The sequence below is a fragment of the Amblyomma mixtum genome, chromosome 9 (genome assembly GCF_055824585.1).
Source record: "Amblyomma mixtum isolate Tamu chromosome 9, ASM5582458v1, whole genome shotgun sequence".
In the NCBI taxonomy this organism is placed as follows: Eukaryota; Metazoa; Arthropoda; class Arachnida; order Ixodida; family Ixodidae; genus Amblyomma; species Amblyomma mixtum.
Genome location: NC_143020.1, coordinates 49,705,957 through 49,722,295, shown reverse-complemented (window position 1 = coordinate 49,722,295; position 16,339 = coordinate 49,705,957). Strand labels below are relative to the sequence as shown.

General features: G+C 46.6%; 1 protein-coding gene across 1 annotated transcript; it reads right to left on the bottom strand.

Annotated features, from left to right (window-relative positions):
- Positions 1-4,010: 4,010 nt before the first annotated feature.
- On the bottom strand, positions 4,011-14,520 carry LOC149328943 (TNF receptor-associated factor 6-B-like). The gene is made up of 2 exons (XM_089562022.1): positions 14,212-14,520; positions 4,011-5,469 (listed from the first exon to the last, which is right to left on the bottom strand). Exons 1-2 carry the CDS (start codon positions 14,497-14,499, stop codon positions 4,336-4,338), a joined length of 1,422 nt encoding a protein of 473 aa, XP_089418148.1. The 5' UTR covers positions 14,500-14,520; the 3' UTR covers positions 4,011-4,335.
- Positions 14,521-16,339: the final 1,819 nt, after the last annotated feature.

Sequence of the window (16,339 nt, the reverse complement as noted above, 5' to 3'; positions counted from 1 at the left end):
ACTGAGCCGGGTTTTTTTTTCCTAGAGTGTAGGATATAACGAAAACGGTTCAACATCAATTCAGGACCGAGCAGAGAGCTACGGAAAGAAAAACGATAGGTGTAACGTTAAGAGATAGCAAAAGGGCAGTGCGTGCCAGGCAACAAACACGGGTTAGCGATAAATCAAAAGGAAGAAATGGGCGTGGGCAGGGCGTCTAATGTGAAGGCAGGATAACCGATGGTTTTTAAAGGGCCTCAGAGAACGGCTCTCAATAAAGTTGTGGCATGTCTGGGATGTTAAAGGGCACTTCTTCAGAAATATCCTCCAACAAGAATTTTTTTAATCTGTTTTGTGGAAGGCAATTTATATGCACTCAAAATTTTAACTTCAACGTCTTCGCACCTTTCTCTCTCCTCTGGCCAATTTTCGCATATCAAAACGTCGGCACACCGCCGACGGCCCCATCCACTCGGCCCCTCCCATACCTCCGGCGGCTCCGTCGAGCACGGAGAGCAGCGCGACCGCTCGCATAGCCACTCGAAAACTCGGTACGAGCTCGGCACCAGACGCGCAAGAGCTCGGCACCGCGCGTCACCGCGAGATGTGAAAACGGGAATTTTTAAAAATGTATTGTAAATTTCCACGCTCGCTTTTGAGGTCTCGTACATGGCATGGACGCCCGGTGCCCTATACTCTACGCAAGCACTTCAAAGCCGAGCTAAAACACCCTTTTCTGAGGTTCTTTAAGAGTACCGGAATGGATTCTAAGAGAAGGCAAGCGTAGCAGGGGGCAGCCGAGAGTTAGGTGGGCGGATGAGATTAAGAAGCTTACTACGGGGAAATGGTGACCGCAACTGGTACAGGACAGGGTTAATAGGAGAGATATGGGCTACGCCTTTGCCCGGCAGTGGGCGTACAGTGCTGCCAACCCTAGGGACTTTTCCCTAGATATTGAGAATTTGGACGTTGTTGAGGGGAAAAGGGATGTTTTGCATAATCTAGGGAAATTTCATTTCCCTCGGAGAGTTTTTTTTTTTTTCCTCAAATCGAGAAGACAGTACAAGATTTTCGTTATTTTTTCTCTGCAACTGGCGAAGGCACGCAAAACACCGCCGCGCGCTCGTGTATAGCCTGTTTCACATGCAAGTGAAAACGCTTCTTTGCTACGGCGCAAAAGCTGTTTAGAGCCATCGCGGCGGCTCCAGCACTCAAGGCTGCGATGTTCAAAGAAGTTACAAATTTTTCGAAGCAATGCGCTGCTCAATTTTCAGTTCCTTGCATGCGAACCAGCCTTTGCACGGACGTAATCGGACGTGCATGGTCCCTGATGTGGCCAGTGGCACCCGCTGCTGTGATCTGACACACCACCTCCTTCCCTCAACACACGCGTCCCTTCCTCCCTCTGTATTTGGAGCACGCCGCACGGCGTGAAATTCCTATTTAGTAAGCATTTCTGCATGCTTATTTTAATAGCTAAGAAAGAACAAGGGCGTCATTTTTTTAGAATGTAGCGCCTTGTTGGAAATCTTAGCTAGTCTAACAAGGGGAACAATTCCCATTTCTGCTGCCGCTGTGGCTAAATGGTTATGGTGCTCGGCTGCAGACCCTAAAGTCGATCGAGGCTTCGATCCCGGCCTCGGCGGTTGAATTTCGATGGAGGCAAAGTACTAGAGGCACGTGTACGGAGCGATGTGAGTGCACATCAAAGAACACCAGAGGGTCGAAATTTCCGGAGCCCTTCAATATTTCATCCCTTATAGCCTGGGTCGCTTTGGGCCGTTAGGCGCCCCAAAACCATAAAACCATAATTCCCAGTTCCACCACGACGAACAAAGTGAGCCTTGGTCACATGATGCGTAAAAAAGCTGTAACAATCAGTGCTTCGTTGTTTTAATTGACTAAAACTGTTACGTCAGCCACCCTCTAGAGAAATTGCAGTAAGTGGAAAAGCAGCTTTTATATCGCACTTCCCGTACACTCCTTAAGCGATCTCCAGTCATTTTGCACAAGGTATCATTCGGCTGAAGTCGAAACCGACACAGCATGAGGGAAAAAAATTTAGCTACTTCCGCATGCCGATGCATGTTTACTAATACCTTGCGTACAGTGAAAAAAAAAAACACATACACGATATAGAGCCTTTAGTGTGTAATTTCCAAAGAACTCTATACGGTTTATCTTGTAGCTTCATTAGTTATTCATTTTGGATCCTTCAATTCAAATTTACAGCTAATTATCTTATCAGCGTCTGTTAATAGGGTAGCGGCATGATAAAACTTGCTACTGAACTACGCATAAATATACGCTATTTTTCGTATCTAGAGAAAACTAGGGAATATTCGATTGCAAATTGGCGGAGAAGCGGCGCTGGAGGTTGGAAGCACTGTGGGCGAAGTCAATGCTCTGATGATGAGATGAATTTGCGCTATCTTACTTCGCACTCTACAACGGCGTCTCTCCATCTTCTTCCATCCCATTCTTATTGTCTTATTCTTTCTTCGCGTACTTTCTCATATTCTACTTCGTTGTTTTCATCTCTCTTCTTTCTCTCTTTGCTTCGCTTTTCGTTTGGCTTCCCTTTGCTTGGCATCGATCCACTTGATCACCAAGAAAAGCTACACTAAGCTAAGCCAATAGAAAACAACCACTAAAACGCGAAGGCTGACGGTGTGCCCGGTGCACACAAACGGATCTCGTCATCAGTGTACCACCAGCATTTTAGTTCTTCGCTCCGTCTCCTTGACTGGAGAAAGGTGACCCATGATTTGGCTCGATGACCAAGCCGACGGTAATACTTGTTGGTGCAAGAATGACAACACAGCCTGCAACTTCACATGAACGTTTTCACATCCTCATACTCAAAATATGCGATTCCGTTGAAACAAAGGAACGTCTGCCTCAATTAGCAGTGTTAAAGGAACACTCTATTACCGGACACAAGCATAACACTAATGGCATATTCTTGTCTACCTCTCCCCACCACTGCTGTGGTGGTAGAATAACTCCTGGTGCTCTCAAAAAATTACAGCTTGAATTGATAAAACGAGACCAGAGCCGAGTGATGCACCGAGTTGTGCTGAAACCTCGCAGCTCTTCATCTAGTTGGGATTCGTCACCCACAGTGAATATGCTACATTTTATGAATAGGACTCAGAGCAATACAAAGGGTAGTTTTTGTTGCAAGAAGCTCCCGACGCCCTAATATCTCCCTCTCAACTAGTCACTGTTTCTTCCAAAGTTGAGGTTTCTTCCAAAGTTGAGGTTTCTTCACTGGTTGGTCATCATGCGTTATAATGTTTTGGAAAGCACACTTCCATCATTCTGAAACTGGCGCTGCCATTGCTACCACTGCTATCGCCAGAAACCGGCCACTCATATATGTAATATATATCAGCAGTATTTAATTATTTAACGCCGACTGACTGCTCTCAAGAATGGCCTTGATTAAACGTAGAGTTGACGCCACGCTCAATATAGCGAGGGTTTGCAGCTGCTGACTACGAAGGGAAAGCGAGATTACCAGAGAGAGAAGTGGCTCCCGATCGTTGTGCACCGTTCATCAGCGCCATAGCCGGATATTTGATTATCTAGCCTAGCAGCTTCCCATTCGAACCAAAAATACGGCTGATATTACCCAGTAAGCATGTCGTAAGTTTTATTCGCACAGATTGAACACCATGCCAACAGTTCACAATGTGCTGATTGAGAGATTTCATAATTCCAGCGAATGGATGCGTCAACTATGATTGAATAATCATAAAAATTGAATTTAAAATGCATTTATTGCATTTGACATACTTATTTTTACTATACCCTTTAATATTGGGCGTAGCAGAAGCATAGAATGTTCGCAATGAAAACAAAGTAGACCAGTTTTTATTACAAAGATATATTTTCTATTCGCAGTTATACATTACTAACTTGCTGATTGCATCCGCCAAGATGATTGATGTTACCGGCATGCTCCACCAACAGATTAGGAATAAATTTGTGCAGGTATTCTACGCTGTACGCGCACCAAGATCTCAGTAACAGGTGATTTTTTATCTGACCGTGATAATGGGCGCTTCCATGTGGCTAATATTGGACGCACCTGCCCGGAGTCAGCGCGAACACCCCACCAGCGCTAACCAAAAGCCACAGATTTTTCATTATAAACTCTGTTGTTACGCAAACACCAACAAAAAAAGAAGAAAACATTGTTGTTTTATTCGTTGAACCGGAAAATGAAAAGGACGTAGAAACACACATGAAAGTACTTCCAGAAGGGTCGCCTGCACGACCTGTTGGGGTAAAAAGCACAAGGCGACTGGAACAATTCTTGCCTCACCGTAGTCCTGCACCATAATGTCATTATTCCATTTCTCGTCGAAGTGCAGGTAACGGCAGTAGCTCCCAGTTAACGAACAGGCTGTCATTTTCCACGTAACCGCCTCTGAAAAGGTCACTGAGGTCCAACGACATACTAACAAAATAGAACTCCTTGTTGTGCGACTGTGTTGGTCTATGAAATTCTTCGTCAAAATAGCGAGCCGTGACGTCAAACTGCTGTTCCGCGCAGTTTCTTCGGTGTCTGACGCTTAGCCGCACTTTGTTCTTCAATGGCCATTGAACAATATCGTCCATGTCACCCTTGTACAGCGTCATGCCAGCATGAACTTTAACAGATCCTCTTTCCCTTACTAGCCAGACTGCAGGTAACAAGCAATACCCTCGCAGGTACACCACCTTGTATTCACAGCGAGCATTGCCTTTCTTTAGCGCTTCTTTCTCGAGTCTTCTGACAGCTGGTACCAAAAAATTGCACTCCGTCGCCTGCAGTTGACCATGTCGCATAACCTCTGTGATCTCCAGTGGCCTCTGAACATTCTCCTTCAATTCAGCTTTGATGTTACTTGTATTCTGCGTCACATGCTCTTTAATTTCACTTATAGCGCTACTAATTTCAGCCTTGAGCTTATTTTCCAATCCGTCTATGGTTTCGGAGAAACTGCTAATTGCAGTGCTCTGTGTGATCACGCACTTTCTGACCTCCTCGGTAAGTACGGTCAAGTCGCGCATGCCTTCAGTCAAACTATCATCCAAGTGCAGCCTTTCAGCGCCAAGTTGGTCTATCATCGTTTCTTTTAATGTGTTCAACCCTTGAGAGAGATCGTTCAGCCTATCATCGTGCATGGCATTACCAAGAGTGATTTTCTCAAGAGATTCACGGATTTCAGCCGCCTGCTTTTTGAATGCTCCACCGAAAGATGTAAAGAAGGATGTGTCGTCCTTGCTTGTCGCTTGAACTTCGTATCCCGACTTAGGAGACTTGACTTCTCCACCGCACTCCGACCTCAAGTGCGAGCACACATCAGTGCAAAGAACTTGAACTGAGCACTTCAGGCAGGAAACAGAGTGATGTCCACATTCGCTCTGGAAATGGTGGGAGATCTCCGAAGCGGCCATCACCGTCTCGCAGCCACACTCTTTGTTCCAGCAAGCCACCTGCAAGGACAAGGGGTGAAGCATTCTCAGAGCGGCTACAAACATGCCAAGTTTTGGTGTTTCGTCATCTCCAGCAGTAACAGCAGTCTTACTTTTCCCAACTGGCGATGAAAAATTCCTGCAATTTTGACGGATGGAATACAACAAGAAACGCAACAAGATTTTTAAGAAGATATTGGAAACATGGGGAAAACACCCGAGACATTATTTCTCAAATATTGCGATTTTCTGGCGTGTAGCATCTATCGGGAACAGGGGGCAAATACAGTTGCGGTACACTCAGAGCCATTCTGATGTAAATTATCCACCATCCGAAATACAGCGCAAGGTGCGAGTAGCGACCACTGGGATTTTGGTAAGCTTTTTAGTTTTACAACGAAGATTTGGTCTGGTCACAGTTGCTCCAGGTACCAATCGAATCTAGTTATGAGACTCGGGTGTATGCTGTCGAAAAGTGACAACAACAATGAAGATGAAAAACAAACCGTTCATATACTTCTATAGAAATCTATGATGAGCGAATTGCACCATGGTGCTAAAACATGTTTGATGAGGGCCTGACACAAACAAAATGTACTAGTTGCAACAGCTTTGTTGTTTAGAACGTATAGAAATTGGAAGTATTCAAACTTGGAAGGACCGCATGCATGTAATCATCAAGGAACGCACTACGCGTGCGACTGCTGGAAGTTAGGGGACACGGAAGAACAGCACATGACAAAGCAAAAGACATTAAAACAGCGCACAAAAAGAGCACAGCGACAAAACTGCACAGGTAAAATACAGCACGTGTCAAAACAGCACACCGGACAAAACGACACAGGGGCAAAACAGCACAGATAAAAATCAGCACGACGACAGAACAGCGCAGGTAAAGAACAGCACGACGGCAAAACAGCACGGCGGAATGCGGTGCAGCGCTGCTGGAGCGGTGAACTATCATAGGCAAAACCGCAAAAGGTAAATGAGAACACGTACGGCAGCGACCTTAGGTGTTAGCAAGTGTTCATTTCGCTGATTCATTACTAAACAGGGCAGGCTAATTCACTGATAGGCATCGTTGTTTGAACGGAGCATATTGCAAAACAAGTAGTCATGCAGTCCTCGCTTGCTTGGCTAAAATGATCCAGTTTCTTTCTGCAGAGTCCGGGCAATTGAGAGGCAAAATCCGCCCGGGCATCCGCTTTGTGGTCAGACACCCTGGGTAGGTTATCTTGTATTATTTCGTTGCTATGTTCGCTTTCCTTAACTGCTTCTGATGTATTATGTGCCGCCGCACGCATCCAGTTGCTTTTTGAACTGCTACTCAGTATGCGTCGTGTCTCTCGCTTGATTTCGCTCTTTGAAGTGTCTAAGAGGATTCTGGTGTGGGCTAGTTGGTTCATGCTTAATAAACAGATTCACAACAGACCGGACGCTGCTTCAATGACAGAGCAAGCGAACACTTCCTGAACGTAAAAAACAAGTCTGGGAGCCACATGGCACTACATTGTAACCAACCCCGTCACGATTGTCGACCTATGTTTTCAGACACCAAGTTTCTGGCGACCGCAAGGAGTAGAATAGAAAGGGAGATTATTGAAGGTTTTTTGATTGAAAAGGCTGGGGACGAGTGCATCAGCAGCTCATCTGTCTGTTTACAGGAGAAAGAAAGGTCCTTTCTTGAACGGACGCGATTCTTGCGTTTTAACTGCTAGACATCCTGACAAACGGTTTTTCCTGCATCTCACCTTATAGTGTTTTATTTTGCGTTGTTTTGTTTGTTGACCTTATGCGGAACTTTGCTCCTCTGTCTTTTAAAGACTTTTAGTTGTTTTACCGTCTTCATTGCTTGGCCGGTGGTGGTTCATGTTTTTGTTCTTTCTTTTAGTTTCCCTTTTTAACGATTGTTACTTTTACCGTGTTATTTGTTGGTGTCGGTTTCTTGTTTTCGCTTTTAGCCTGCTGTCTGGGCCTATTGCCTAGCAACTTTTACTTTTTTCATCGCCATTTTGCTCATGCTTTTCTCATGCTTTTACGCCTTCTCGCTCTCTTGAATGTTTTTTACGTAGCCCAAAGATTCCGCTTTGCTTTGAAGTACTCATTTTCTTGCCTATCTGAGCTGCAGTTGTCATTGGCTGTAGCTGGTCCATGCAGATCTTTGTATCTGTTAGTTCCTTTATCATTAGCTTGGTAATGCTATATTTTTTGATAGTGCATGCACGTTTTATGAGTTCTGTCGAGCTGTGTGATGACTCCCCAAACGTGTGAAGCGTTCCTTCGCTGTGTCCCGTGGCTGACAGTGCATCACGTGGTCCAGGAAATAGTATAAATCTGTGCTGGTTTTTCACGCAATAAAGAGTTGGTAGTCAGCCCCCGTCCTGTGTTTTTCGTGTTCCTTCTGTCCTTGTTCCGTAGCGCTGTTGTGAATCTGTTTGAAGTGTCATAGCACTCGCCCGCTCTTCAGCAGCCGTATCTGACATTCGCGGCGATGACTATTTCCAAAGCATAGCGATAGAGGCAATGACAGCGCGCTCCAAGGTATCGGGAAGCTTATCGCGTCTATGGTTGAAGTTCAGATTGACGTATTATCATTTTTTTTGCTTCTTACAGTCCGGACGCAAAAGTTCTGAAACTCGGAAGCATCAAAATAGCACCCACATAGAGCCACGTCTCGCGATTCCAGGACCTGTAAGGCCAATCTCAGCAGCATTTGAACGAGCCGTCTACGCGCAGGCGCAAAAAACTAATAAACAGCACGCTGGTTTCGATATCACTGATAGTGTGTCATATACATTAGAAAAACAGCGCTAGCTGGTCGCCGGTGTATTCTCACGGCACCAATTCACCTTCTTTCAGCCCCACTTGTTGTAAACACCAATTTTCTGCTGCGCATGTGTGCACAGGCGGTGGAGAGAATCTTCCACTGTCGCTTCTGAACCGGCTTTGTTTGGACGAGCGTTCCCCCGCAGCCTCTCTTCTGATAAGAGACACTTCGCTACGCGTCGCAGCCTTTATGCTCCCGATTATAGCCTATGCAGGAAACAGGCCTTTGTCCGCACGTCTTGGGGAATGATGTCTTCTACACTAGTGACCGTGCACCCTCTGAACTTCCCCTATTCACCCCTCCGCACCGCTAGCTCGAACAATGGACATCAAGCACCCAAGAGCTCCGGGGCAAAGGACCGTCTCCCCTTACCTACCTAGACTTTGCTGCCTTGCCATAAAAAATAACCGGTTGGCGATGAGTACATTAAAAAAACAGCCCGGCTGTCACAGCGCTTTCTGAACCCAAAAATGGCTGCTCTTACGATGTCGATGCAAACTGTGTGTACCCCGACATTTCATATGCGAGGATATTATTTGAGTCGTTGAGAGAAAACCCCGCCGTCATCAGAAAGCCGTGGCAGAAACGCGGCTCCCGAATGACGTCACCGCCCCTCCTCGCCATCACATGGCAGCGGTCGATTGAGAAGGGCAAGTCCACTTTCGCGGGGATTACAAACAGGTGTGTAGCTTCGGCGTCGCCTTTTTTCGCCATTTGGGAAGAGAAAATAGTAGCATTGGTTAAATGTTGCAAAAATCGATGTTTTCAGGTAATTCGCTTTGAAGTGAAAAAAATTAGCAGTGGCTTAGCTCGGGTTAAGCCTGAGTGATTGCGAAAGCAATATTTCCCTGGCTACGCTTGGCTCTGCTGGTGGTGTGGCATATAGACGATTATTCGGCATTCAGAGAGTCCATGAAACTACTCTCGCTCAATGAACTTGTAGAACGCCGCCGGGCTCGCCATTCTGCGGCATAGGCGCGTTGCTTAGCCAACCGCTCTTGCCTTTCTTCGTCCGTCTCCTCGGCACGGCGCAGGCGTTTGCGTGCAGCACGTCGCTTTGTACAACTTCTCAGACATGACTAAGCAGATCGCGCCTGCGGCGCCCTGTTTATCCTCTCCTAGCGAGCGACCTCACGCGGCGGGCCGAGGAGGCCGTCACGTGGTAGCCGCCGCGCCGAGCGAAGGAACGACTACGGCCGAAGAGACGAGTTGGGGCCCCTGCTCTCTTCTGGTCGTGACGTCACGCTGTCACGTGGTCGTGTGCCGCAGCGGCGCCTGAGCGAAGGAACGACCTCCACCGACGGCAGAAAAGTGCTAGCAGTATTGCTTTCGCAATAAAACCAGCTGAATATAAAATCACACTAAAGAAACGCACGCTGACACATGAGTTTTCAGGTAAGCTGTGAAGCCCATTTCGGTAAACAAAGTTGCCGCCAGTCAGCCTCAGACAACCACAGTGCAGCGTCCTGGTTAAATACCAAACAACCTGAAAATGTCTGCTCAGGAAATCCTGCCATCGTTAAAAGTAAGCAGCGCATGCTGGATATTTTCAGTGTACGAAGATCCTGTAGCTCGCTCCGAACAAGACTACTGAAGATTCAGTTGCCGACAAAAAGAGTTAAAGAAGAATAAGAACTGTTAGTACACAGAGAGCAAAACGTCGGGCGTATTTGCCAGAATTCAGCATCATGATGGTCAGCCGGCAGAATCGATGCTTCCAGAACAACTTCAGCGTTAATGATTCCATTACCCGCCGGAAAAAAAGTGCATATTCGACATCGCGATTATTGCCCAACCCAGTTTCTTAGTCAATCAGCGAAATGATTCCTTGCTAACTCCAAAGGTCACTGTCGTATGTGTTGTGATTTACCGTTTGCGATTATGCCTATGACAGTTCAGCCCCCGCCCCGAAAGCAGCGCTGCACAGTACTTCGCTCTGCTGTTTTTTCGCCATGCTGTTTTCCCCTGCGCTCTTGTGTCATGCTGTTTTTTTTTTATTTGCTGTTTTGTCACTGTGCCGTTTTTTCTCGGTGCCGTTTTGTCGCTCTGCTGTTTTTCGTGCGCCGTTATGATGCAATCTGTTTTGTCGTATGTAGTTCTTTCATGGCGCTCTCGCGGTTGAATATGACAGAGTGGTAAGACAAGCACAGTTAAGCCGTTTTCTTTGGGCGTCTGTTCACCAAACAACATTAAGCTGGGCCAACGAGCAGGGAAAGTGCATGAACATTCTTGCGGCTACAAAGGAGTATTTCTTCGTATAACAGTTGAAAATGGTGACCACAGGCAAAAAGCAGAGTGCATGCCTGCAGACATTTCAAACATTACTGGAAGGTTTGTGTGTGCGAAAACATTGCCACATAGTTGAAGAAAATGTGAGCAGCCTGAAAGCCGCATATGGGCGGTCATAAGTTAGCATTATGCCATGTCAGAAGGTGGGGTCACTGCACGCACTCACTGACTTACTTTCGTTTGAACTAAATAAGGTAATGACGTTTCAAGAAGATCATGTGAAGTGTGTAATAAGGTAAAAATGGATTGTCATCTCATGTAGCAGGTATTCACACTTAAATGCAGTGAAGTGTGCTCTGGGGGAGTCATTATTCTCTATCGCTGCCGTTCTTGGCAATTGGCGGCTATGAATTTTACAAGGCCAGCAGCCCACTACTTCGTGCCGCTTTCGTTAAAGCCTGTATTCTGAAGTGATAGCAAGTATCAAGTTAAGGTTAAACCCTTAATTATTTTTCAACAGAACCCTAAGGGTAAATTATGCACACATTTATCTTTTACCTTTTTTTACGCAGCCGTCCATCCAACTCGTGATCCTGGCTGGAATAACTGTAAGATGTGTTTTTTCAAAGGCGACTTGAGCGCACCCGGTGTTTTATTTTTTGTACTTGGATTTGCCCAAAAACGGTAAACAACAATTCATTTCTAAAGTTCGGTGTTTTTTCGGCGCCCTCCGATCATTAACCCTAACTAGATAAACAGTTGCAGAACAGCCCTTCTCCGTTTGTAACTGTGGTGTCGCAGCAAGTTTCCTGCTGTGATCTGCTCACCTAACTACGTGGTCTTCCAGATGCTATCCGCAGTAAATGAAATGCAATCAGCGTAGCCCGTGGCCAAAGGTCCTTTTTACGTCGTCTGTTTATCGCCATCAAAGATAGGCGCGCTCTTGCAGTCGACTATGGTTTTTCTGCTATTTTTGTGGACATTCCTTAACGCAATTCACTAAAAACGGTGGGTCCTCCGTATACATATTAAAGCCGCAATCATCCACATTGAACCTACTACCTCTTCACAAATCAATACTGACCTTCTACCCATATCGGTCCACCTCCTGATTGGTCACCCATCCAAATGCATCCTAAACTAAACTCATCCCTCTTCACCTTCCAAGGACCTCAGCCTACCTCCACACTACACCCTACGGCTACCACCTCCCTGAAGAAGGTCTCGACAGTCCAGAAAACCTCCACCCACTTAGTCACTCCAGAACCTCCATCCTCCAGAAACCCATGCAGCAGGGGCACCAAAAAGTGGAGGGAAAATCGAGTTCAGAGACGCAACTGGTTTGAAATCCTGACGTGACTTCCTGGCCTTTAAATCTGAGGTGTCACGACGCGGTGTAACATCTCAGCCTTCCCGTGAACAGATACGGCACCGACGCTTTGAAAATGCTTGGTGAACCCTTCACTGAACTCTGCGGATCACGGAGGCAATATCGTCGTTGAGAAAATAATCAACGCTAGCAGCGGCTGGACATCGGAAAGACGCCAAGTACAGCTGATTTTATCTGCAGCATTACCGGCGCTTGAGCTATAAGGCAATGTTGTATAACTTCAGATGTACACTTCAGGGTGTTCTTCGAGGTCCGAAAATTGTAGACGTCTGCAAGCCCCTGTAAAAGGTAACCAACTTTGTCATCCCCAGACGTGTGCCTATTCTCTGCACGGCAGGGCTTAAACCTTATTACGTGTAAGTCGTGCAGATTTCTCCTTTTAACAGCGCTCGTAGACCAAGGGTCTGTTCCGTCTTCAATTTTTAATTTTCGAAATGGTATCACCGAAGCACTTCGTGATGATTGCCTCGTATTCGTCCGTAAGACAAGACCACTCTCTATTCTGAACATTTCCGCTTTATTTCGACCTCCATTCATCGTTTCGCTGTGCTAAAGTTTATTCTAAGCAGTTTGTGTGGTCTATATCTGATTTTGTACTGGATTGTTGAAACGCGGCATTGTCCCAGTGTTCGGCTGATCGCAAATTTTAAAAAAAATAACAAAATGGTAGATATGACCCAATCAACACGCTGCAGACTCGTTCGTGTTCTCACAACCGTCATTTTGCGTAGCTGGTTTCCAGCATGGGCTGCCAACAGCCCGAAGCTTCCGTACTTTTTTCCACTTTGTAGCAACTGGAAGGCTGCTTTCGTTAGCATTCCAATGCACGTGATGTGCACTCCACCGCGCTTTTTTTACCCTCCTTTTTGCAGTGCATTATATCGCGATGCAGTCGACGACACTGCCGGTGTTGCCCGAGGCAATGACGCTTTTTTTTCTCGCTTCAAACGACCGCCACCAAATCAGAGCAACGCCCTCTCGTGGCATTAAAATTGTGGTGCGTGCGTCGCTAAGTAGCATGCATGGGTGAGCGTCGCTGTACGCCCAAATCACAAGCGTGTTTGTTTAATCGCGAACGAAACTCGTGATATTTCATTACCCATAGAGCCGACGGTTACAATCTTGATAATTTTATCCCCTCATACAGCTATATTTAATAACCAGCTCCGAATCGACACAGCCACTTTTCTATCCGTAATAAGAAGGAATTGATATTATAAGTTTTAATTGCTATACTTATCACATAACGACACACCTTTTATTTCTGACGGCTGCCAGCACTGATACAGCTTAAGTGATGAAACACTTTTTGCGTGAAAGAATATTAATGTTCTTTGGTTGGTGGCGGGCTCTCAAATATCCCTTTTATTTCATCATTGCCTCAAAAAACTACCCCTTGGGTGGTCTTCAAAACCAATGTTTCCACATTATAAGTCGTTGTTTCACTACTTCGAGCACTAGGGCAATGTGTTGATGTAGAATGCCATGCATGGTTTCCTTCTCATTTCTATCCAATAATATTTCTCGTCACCTAACTCTACGCGCCTTTGTTTGGCTGCTTGCGCCCTGCTTAAGTGTCAAAAAGGGTTTAAAAATATTTCTTCAAAATGAAAGGATTGCGGTTTTATTCACATGCTTTAGTGTTGTCCCGAGATGAAGCACTTTTGCCAACATGCACCCATTCTCAGCAAGAGAAAAAAATGGCCAGTTTTGCTGCTCTCAAAGATAACTACAGCCTCATGCGTATCATCACTCAAGAAGAGTCAACAGCAAGGGCTCGGTTTGGCCGTCCGATACTGTTTCCATCGAACACACGTGCTTATACGCCTGCTAGACTTTTGATAACAGGTCCATGATAACGGCGCTCCGCGTCACGCCCCACAAAAGCCTGGAATAGCAAGAGCAACATACATATTTCAAGTGAATTAAAATAAATTTTCAAACCATAAAACTTTTGCTTTAGTGCTTATGGAATATACTCTTTCTAGTAAACGCAATGCAGCCGCCAGAACCTTGTCCTCAGCAGAGCAATCAGTTACACGCTGAGCGGTCCACTGTTCAGAATACACGAGCATAACTCGCAAACAGTATACGCATATCTTCTCTGAAGGCTATCGTGGCTGCAGCGCCCATTTTGTAATTGGATACCAGAACTGGTCCTAGTGTCCGTAGGAGTGAACGCCAGAGTTTAACTTCAAAGTTTATAGGAAATGCATCAGGAAAGCTTTACGTACCACACTTGCACGCCTTAAAGAAAAAGCTCTGTTACGCGCTTTTTTCAAATTCACTAAAGCTCGTTCAACTTCAGCTCGCTTACCTCTCTTCTCAGCATCTCATCAAGAGCCGACTCCTTCCAGTCGATGTCTTCTTCCTGGAACTCACAACCATCGTGGGGACAGTGGTGGGAGCCGTCTTGCGCGCACTGCATGAAACACGACTCGCACAGGACGTGCATGCAGGGGAGCAACGCACCCCTCTTGCGCACGAGTCCGCAAGCGCTACATATCTTGTTCGGGGGAATAGGCTTAACGAACTGCAGGGGCCTCCAGTCAAGGCGATCCGAGAACCCAACCAGCGTGTACTGAAAACCTGCGGGAGGCATCATTCACCGCGTCTCCTAGCTTCGCTGGTGCTTGCTAAACATCCCTGCCGCTCGGGGAACCGGACGACCTTATCTGTTCACTTCCCCTCTTCTTTTAGCTCCCATTGTCTAGGCAACAATCACCATGATAGCAGCTGGCGCCAGTTCGTTTTCCTCTACGAAGGCCGACAGTTTTTTTTGTCACCTTCAAGCCACGCGTCACTGTTAAAGCCGTGCTCGCGTCAGTGCATTTATCATGAAACTGTTCTGCGCGAATTGCGGTAGATTGCAGCCCTGCTAATGAAAACACGTTAGAGCATCAAAATTGCGTGGTTTTTCAGGGAAAGTGTGCAGTAGCGTTTAGATAGAAAAGTTGGCAGTGGTTTGGCTGTGGTTAAACCTGGGGGACTGCGAAAGTAACTAGGAGAGAGAGAAAGGCGATGGAGAGCACACGGCAGCGGTGGCGGTCCCAGCAAGCTAGCTATGCGCCGCTACTGCGCATGCACAACTGGCGAACGCGGCGGTGGCACCTCCGAGTCACTCGCGCAGCGACGGCCGTGGCGCGCCAGCTGTGTGCCGTGTGACGTCACTGCTTCTCGCGCATGCGCAGTATGACCTTTCCTCGGCTCCGCGAAATGGCTCGGCGACTAGCGTAGTGTTGCTTTCGCAACAAAAACACGAACATAGCGTGCGTGTTTTCGATGGGCTTGTTGGCCCTTTGAGGGAGACATAAAACGGCGTCGATTGCGCACTCCGCATCCATATATCATCGACTGCCTCTTATTCAGCACTGCCATTTTAGAAATGACTCATCACCAGTAGGAATTACCCGATAAAGGATTTGGCCTCTATGCAGACGATATGGGTACAATGACCTCCAACGGATGCCTTGCATAGGAGGAAGAAGCCCAACTGGAAGCGGCATCGATCGTCTACTCATTCGCTTCAAGTAGCGGCTTCCGATAGGGGAAGTAATCAGGGTACGGGGTCCAAATCACAGCAACTCCGGATCGCTAGACCTCTTTGTACAGGGCCAAGCAAAGCCTGAGGTCTGTATCAATAGAATTCTCGGGCTACAGATTCAAGCAAAGCTGGGTGCCGGATATACCTTGAATATGCACAAAACACCAACCCACCAAATCACACGTTTCATCCGTTGCATAACACGCCACAGGAAAAGCATGGAAGATGCACTCTGATTTGAGCAGGCATTGGTCATCTGCCAAATATCGAACTTTCTTCAATATCATCAGCTCTCAAAAGAGAACCTAAGCAGGCCGACACTATCATTCACAGCGCATACAAAAAAGCTCTATACCTTTCCCCAAACCCTTCGACCGAATGGCAAGTAGAACCTAGAGCCCACAACGCCTTCGATGAAATCAAAGATGCGGTCTCAGCATCTCAGAACGCCTTCCTTTAACTGACCACCACAAGAAGAGTCATTTTTCAACATATCGGTGCACCAGGAGATCCACGAGCGCTTCGTCGAAACACTTCCATTCTTGGAAACATAAAACAGACCACAGTGACTTCGCTTCCCAGTTCTATGCTTCCGAAGTTCCGCAACGGCGGACGCGCGGTTAGGTTCACTCATTTCCTCCGGCGCCTAGAGTCAAACCACAATGCAATATATGTAGGTATAGCGGCGTGCCCTGAACCAAGCACATCCACCGCGGTCGTGCTAGACAAAAACTACAAACTACAGACGGGTGTTTCACTCCGGTCTGAGGATCCAGCCATGGCGGAAGCCTCCGCCATAACCCTCGCTATAAGACATTGAGATCTGGCGCTCAAATCAGCCCATGTAATAACTGATTGGAAGCTAGCCTGTCAATATCATACCATAGGAAGAGTTCCAGAA

Bases quoted from the DNA above. Each gene is read 5' to 3' on its own strand.
- LOC149328943 (XM_089562022.1), bottom strand. From the start codon at position 14,499: ATGATGCCTCCCGCAGGTTTTCAGTACACGCTGGTTGGGTTCTCGGAT. The intron at 5,470-14,211 runs GTAAGCGAGCTG...TTGTCCTTGCAG, and splicing joins ATGAGATGCTGAGAAGAGAG to GTGGCTTGCTGGAACAAAGA.